At 55.4% G+C, this 7236-nt stretch overlaps 1 protein-coding gene across 1 annotated transcript; it reads right to left on the reverse strand.

Moving 5' to 3' along the window:
* On the reverse strand, positions 1-6278 carry LOC116577159 (CMRF35-like molecule 6). Its single transcript, XM_032320004.1, has 5 exons — positions 5855-6278; positions 5021-5356; positions 3218-3341; positions 2657-2710; positions 1-638 (listed from the first exon to the last, which is right to left on the reverse strand). The coding sequence occupies exons 1-5, from the start codon at positions 5913-5915 to the stop codon at positions 491-493; spliced, it is 723 nt and encodes a 240-aa protein (XP_032175895.1). The 5' UTR covers positions 5916-6278; the 3' UTR covers positions 1-490.
* Between the last annotated feature and the right edge of the window lie 958 nt (positions 6279-7236).

Raw genomic sequence — 7236 nt, forward strand, 5'->3', positions numbered from 1 at the left:
TTCTTATAAACCAATATTCTTTATTTAGTTTTCAAAAACACCCATTCGAATAGAAAGGCCTTGTTTTGTTGACTGCTTTCTTCCCAGCCCCTAGAAACAAGCCTGGTGCTACACAGGCTTTTGGTGAATATTTGGTGAGTGGTTGTAGGAAGGAAGGAATGCTGAGTTGAGAGCCAGCACTGGGGGTTCTCAGGAGGACAAGGTCATGGAGAAGCAGGCCTTCCCTCACCTCGGGCTCTCTGGTCACCTGGGCTGTGCACCAGCAAGCTACGAGTCCTAGGGCGTCCCTCCCCCATTCTTCCCAGCAAAACACCACACACATCGACTTGTGTGAGTGATGGATCTCATTGCTTCACTCAAGTATTGAATGATTTGTTTGTTACCAGTTTTTGGCAATAAGGGGAGAGGAGACAGGTCTGGGGCCAGAAGTTCTTCCTCTTCTAGTCTGCGTGGTGTTGTCTCTGGACAGGATAGGGATGCGCAAGGAGGGCTAAAGGTTGTCTTCATCAGGCTGACTCTGGTGCCCACAAATTGCCCACTGAGGCCTGTTGACCCAGAACACGGCACTGAGCATCATCAGAAACAGGGGCACCTTCAGCAGAACGAGGAGCAGGAAGTGGACGCTGCCGAGCAGGGACCTGTAGGAGGGACACGGTGACTGGCAGGAGTTTCTCCTGGACATGAGGCCCAGGCTCTGCCCCCATCTGCCTTTGTGCTCAGGTCCTGTGGCCTCAGAAATCAATATCAGCCTCAAAGCTGGATGGACCGGCACCGAGGCCCAGAGTCCTGTCCTCCATTCAAGACTTGACCTTGAGCATCAGGACACAGCAGACACTTGAGGGTGTGGTGGGGAGGAATGGAGAGAGAGGGAGAAGAGGGGACCCAGGAGGCTCTGGCTCCCAGAAACAGCCCTCTGAACCCACAACCCTCAACACTCCCTTGCTCCTGCGGGGGCAGATTTTGAGGGTGAAATGCTCCCTTATAAAAGCTCTCCTCTCTCAACCTAGTCTGGACTCAGCTTCAGTATGATCGCTGGAGAAGCTCTTCTGCTGAATCTGCTCAACAACCTCCATCAGCCTCCAGATGTGACCACCCCAAGCTCAGCTCATGGCCAGTCCCCTCACCTGTGGGTCCCATTAACTGTCCCCACACCAGCTCCTCACAAATGCTGTGTCCCCTCCCTACACGGGACCTTTCTAGAAGCTCTCCACCTTGCCAGCCCCTCGCCTGACTCTCAGCCTGTGGTTTGGTGGATGTCCTCTCCAAGGTCACACTGGGACCCTCTTGCTCACCCGCTTGGCACCCTGGCTCATATCCTCTTTGCCCACTTGAACTCCAGGCCAGCTCTGGACAGTCTTGGACCGGTCAGTGGTTTCACCCCTCCAGCTCCCTCACCTCTTTGCCTGAGGACTCTCTTTAGCTATAGGAGAGTTCAGCTTGCTGAGCAGAATAGGCCAGAAATGCCATAGAATCCATGTCCCCAGGAGGGACCCTCTGCCTGCCAGACTCTTTCTCCAGATGAGGGGCCTTCCCTCATCACTCTGTGAGAGTATAAGAAGCCTCTCTGCCTACACTGCTCTCTAGATAAGGGGACGTCCCTCATTTTCTGTGAGCAACAGGAAGCCCCACCATCTTCCCCACATGAGAACAGATGGATGTTGATCACTGTCTAAGCTTTCAGGGCCGGTGGGACAGCTCTGGGGTGCGTCCTACACAGCACATCTCAGGATACCCAGTGACAGAGCCCAGTTGCCCTGTGGTAGCTCCTCCATCAAAGCACGCTTCATTGGCTTTACCCATCCCTTGTTCCCTTTATGTGCTTCCCGGGATCACCATTCCATAGACTAATCGCACCTAAGTCCTTGTCTCCCCATCTGATTTGAGGAAATCCAAACCCTAACAGGCTCTTTGTCATTTGGTTTCAATGAATCTGGATTCCTTTCGTCATGCCCACCATCTTCCTGTGCACCCCCTCTTCCTATCCTTTAATGGGCAGTTGGCATTACTGGCTTTATCGGGCTGATGCCACCTCCCTCTAGATGCCCTCTGAGGCCTGTTCCCTCGGAGGACAGCACTGAGCATGCTCAGGACCAGGGGCACCTCCAGCAAGACCAGGAAGGAGAGGAAAGTAGATGCTGCTCAGTAGGGACCTGTGGGGGACACGGTGACAGGAAGTGAGCCCCATCATTACAGAAATGCCCTGGTGCCCTGCATTGTCCCTCTGTCCCTGTGTCCATGTCCTGAGGCCACAGCAGTCCGGAAGGAAATCAGGTCCAGTGGGTCCATGGCTGGGATCGCCCCATTATCAGACCACTTCTGTGACCCTCAGGCTTACAATTGCCCTTGAGACAGGATGTGGACCTGGAGAGGGCCTGGCTATTGGAGTGACATGAGGAGACCCCAGGAAGCAGGCAGGACCTGGCCTGGGAAAAGTGTTCTATCTAATCCCTCCCCATGGGCAGTGACCCTGTGTATGGACTAGAAATCGGTGCTGGGTTCCTTGTCTAATGTCTGCTCTCCCATCACCGGTACTTCCCACGAGGGAATGGAGTGTTTGCTTTAGTCCCAGCGTCCATCTGGCACCTGTGTGGTCCCTCCAAACCTTAGCCTTGAGATTCAGTGTTTAATGATGGAGGGAATGAATGACCCCACTCACCTCTTCTCTCCCTCTGTGGTCTGGTCTTCAATAGGATGACTCTCCAGTGAGGGCCTGGGAGGAGCAGGGAAGAGAGCTCAGGGCCCCCAGAGCCTCTGGCCTGGGCTAGAGCCTGAAGGCCCCCTTTGCACAACACTGGCACTTGTCTTCCCTGTCCCCGGAGCCCGATTTCTGCAGATACCTGAGTGCGGGCTCCCCCAATCCTACAGGACTCCAGGGAAATGTCCTCTCACCGGCCAGGACTCCCTGATCATTGTGTATGGAACAGCAATCTCGCCCCCATGGCTCCCCACACATGCTCTCTCTGACCCATCTGTTCTCAGGTTGAGTCGTCCACGGTGTGAATTTCCCAGCTTTTGTCGGAGCAGGACTGTGTCTCGGTGGTCCCGGGCTGTATCCGTAGCAGGGCGCCCAGCACTAGGTAGGACTTTCATCATTAGGTGTGGAATTGGTAAGTAAGTCTGGGACTGAGGCCATGATAGTAACACCCACACAACCCTGTCCTCCGTGTTCCCCAGAAATCACCCAGGTGTCAAAGGTCTCCAGCTGCTAATCCCTTACCCAGGACGCTGGCTGGAAGTGGAGGACTCTTGCTGGGTCGCAGTGTCCCATGTGGGGACTGGCAGTGTCCTGTGAAGACCTGGAGTGCTGGGGGGCCTCACAGAGCTGGGGGTTGCAGTGCTGGCTGCGGGGGCGGGGGAAGCACATGTCAGGCCTGCTGTCCTCCCCCGGGCTCTCCCACTCTCTGGCAGCTGTGTGGCTCCGACTCACATAGCCCTGGTCACTCAGGACATCTGGACAGGTGTCCGGGCTCCACATCTGCTCACAACCACACCCAGGCCTGCCTGGAACTCCAGTCTCCCCGGCCCCCTCTGCAGGTGCACCCTGGCCAGGTGGGTGATTTCAGAGGCAGAGCATCTCCCAGCAGGGCATGGGACAGTGTGTGGAAGGAGCTCAGGGCTCTGGGCTCAGCCACTTTGCCCCTGGTTTCTCCTGGCAGAGGATGGCCTCAGCTTTCCTCTGCAGAGATTGATCCAGAGCTGGGGGTGGGGGCCGTGTCCTCAGGCAGGGCTGATGTCTGGAGTGAGGACCATGAAACAGGGCGCTCAGCAGAGTCCACACTGAATGATGGGTCAGCCCGGAACTCTCAGCCAGAACTATGAACCTGGGTGGCCACCGGACAAAAGGATAGACAGAAAGAAAGACCTAGAGAGACAGACACACACCCAGGGCACCACACAGAAAGTCCCCTGTCCTGGAGCCAACTGGACAATGGTCTCTCTCTTCCAGGCGGTGGTGTCCGAGAACACTCAGCTCCTCGCTGTTAAATAGGAGCCCACAAGGGGCCTGGGAGGGCAGTGCCCTGTGTGAGAGAGACGCCCTGCAGGAAGGACATCGGAGGAGCCAAGGCCAACATCGGAGTGAGAACACAAGACAAAAACCTGAACACTCAGAAGGATGAACTCCATGTGGTTCTCAGGAAACAAAAATAGGGTTCTAGTAAAGAATTCTTCGCAGCACATGGAAGTATATTTGGGGCCATCGGACCTACGAACTCCTTTTTCTCATTTTTTCCCCTCCTTTGTCTGAGCGGAGCCTTCAGCTATTTCTCTGGGTTCCCTCCTATGGAAATGACGGAAGGAATGGGGAGGGTCAAGCCAGAAGGAGGGGTGTTCCCCAAATGCTCACAGAAGCTCCAAATCAGGGTACTAGGGCTCCTTCTTGGGCCCCTGTCGAGGCTGGTGCAGAACCCCAGGATCACAGCTGTGAGGCTGGCACTGAGGAACCATCCAGGACATAGTGTTGTCCTGGTAGAGCCCCGGGGTCCTGGGCAGCCAGTAAGGGAGAGGAGTGAATAGCCTAGGGTCCTGTTCCCCATTTGGGAGGACAGAGAGAAGTCCAGGAAGAGACTTGGGTCCACTCCAACACGGACAGGGCTTTGTCAGGGCAGGAAGGCAGCCAGATATCACCAGACCCGGGCCATTCCCGCTGCCATCCCTGGGAGAGTTTTAGGCATGAGAGTGTGTCAGGGCACACAGAGACACCCAAGTCTGCCAGAGGTGCATGTGCTCTGTGAGTATGCAGACAACACAACCCCTGGACACAGAAATGTACACCCACCTAGACACACACGGACATATATATACACAAACAGACACACACACACTCACACACACACACACACACACACACTCACACACTCACACACTCACACAGGCTCATCCCAGGTGCCTTGTGTCACCCACCCATCCTCACCCCACTCTCTTCCCACATCCCACTGCTTTCTTGCCAGGGTTGGGGTGATCAGCCCAAGTCTCGGGCAACCCTGGTGCTGGTGTGGGCAGAGGGGTGTGCACAGCTCACCTGGGGTCACAGACAACACAACTTGGAAGGTGCGGTCAAAAAAATATCCTGGTTTCCCTGATGTATCGATCCCGCACCAATATGTCCCGGCATCATCCTCTGTGAGGTTCTCCAAGGTCACTGTGAAGGTGAGGTTTACAGGATGGTCCCTGATGGACACACGATCCTTCCTCCCTTCTCTGTCTGCCCCTTCGGTCTTTAGCGTCCTCCTCACACATGGGTTCTTGCACCAGTATTTGGGAGTCTCTCTGAATTTCTCCTCGTACTGACACTGCACGCTCTGGGATCCCCCCACAGTGCCCGTCACAGAGGGGGGGCCATGCAGAGACCAACAACCTGGAAAACACAGCCAAGTGTGACCCTTCACCAGAGGGGCCTGGGTCAACGGGATCTCAGGTCAAGTTGACCGTTGAGTCCCTGAAGGGCCCTTAGGGTCTGGAGGAGGCCTTGGCAGGAGACAGGTCTTCCTGAGATCAGAAAGAGGGAATGTAGGTCCTTTTCTGGAGCGGCACAAGGTGAGTGTGTCCCTGATGTGTCTGTGTGTGTGTGATGCACGGAGATGTCATTTCTGACTGTGACCCTACAGTAATGCTGGTCACAGGCCCCACTCTTGTCAGGGCTGCTCTTTCTGGCACAGTGGTCACGACTCACCTGCTTTATGCACTGAATTCTCCTGGTGGTTGCTGAGACAGTGCTGGTCGATTGGAGAATCTTCTCTGCTCTCCCTCCTCTTTCCCACGTCCTCCTCCCCTCCCCTGCCCCACAGACCCATCCCCCACCCTCCCTCCCTCCCATTCAGGACAGACTCCCCTGCCCAGGCTCAGCCCCGCTCACCTGGGACCTGCAGAAGGAGCAGCACTGCAGGCAGCCACAGCCTCCCGTCCCCTGGGGTCATGTCTGCAGCACAGACGTCACCCACAGTAATGCCAGGCTCCTGAGGGGGACAATTTCAAGTCTCTCACAGAGGGTCCTCTCTGCAGTGCCCACTTCTGCTTTCTGGGTCCTCTTTGCTTCCTCGTCCTGCCTGTGTTTGTTCTCACAATCTTCTTCCACGCTGACTCAAGCTGGTTGGGGTTCAGGAAGCTGTGGGACAGAAGCAGCACGAGCTGAGGCAGAGTCCTGGACCTGGTGCCCCGGATCCACTCAATCCCGATGACAAGACAGCCCCTGGTCCAGGACTGGATTGGGATTGCCGTCCCCTTCCGCAGCCAACATCTGCGCCTCTCACTGTCCACACTTGCCCCACACAATGGAGCAACACTGTGAGCATTTCCTCCTCAGGGGAATGTCCCCACCCTGTGACGTGACACTTCTTGTGGTCAGGATGGATCATGTCCAGCGTGGAGCACCCAGCAGCCCATCATCTCAGGCATCGGTCGTGACCTCAGTGGTGTTAGGGATCCCACAGCCTACAGCTCCAAGCACCCACAGTCCCCATGGGACCCCTGCTCTCCTCTGGCCACACAAGTTGGAACTGTGACCTCTGATGCTTTCAAAGGTTCCATTTGGGTTCTGGGTTCTGAACCAAGGTACTAATCCCACAGGCTTGCTTCCCTCCTGTGTGTTTGCCTGGTCTCAAGAATGGAAAGGGAACAGCCATCACCAACCCCATGTGCACCTCACTTTGACTCCTTCATGTTTGGAATGTCCACCCTACTGTGACTCTCAGGGCAGAAGACTGCCAATGGACAAGAGGGTCCAAAGACTGAAGGAGCTGATGGGATGTTGGGGACATGTGAAGCTGAGACTGGGCTTCTCCTCTCCATCCAATGGCAGAAAGGGCCGTTGTGTAACAAGAGGGTGGTCTGACAAAGCACTGGGGGTCGGTGTCTCTTTTGGGTTCACATGGTGACCAGGGGCCTCTTCAAGGTGCAGAGTTGGGGGATGGTCCTTACCAGGAGGTGGGGAGGTGGGTCTGTCCTAACTCAGAGTGGCTTGTTCTCATGACATGATGGGTTTGGGATGGGTTTATGCTGGAAATGGTAAGGAAGTGGGTCACAGTGCAGAGTCTGACACTTCCCTGGGTTACGCCAACTCCTCAAACTTGTCAGAACAACCAGGTCCATCAATTTCCCCTTAAACACTCTCTACCCAGATCTGCTCCTCCTCCATACTATCTCTTCCTGATCTAAGGCCACAGTATTCCCAGAGTTATTGCAACCAGACCCTGTCATCCGGGATTCCTCTCTCTGCTCCTCCCCATTAATATTTCTTCT

Source organism: Mustela erminea, chromosome 18 (assembly GCF_009829155.1).
Source record: "Mustela erminea isolate mMusErm1 chromosome 18, mMusErm1.Pri, whole genome shotgun sequence".
NCBI lineage: Eukaryota > Metazoa > Chordata > Mammalia > Carnivora > Mustelidae > Mustela > Mustela erminea.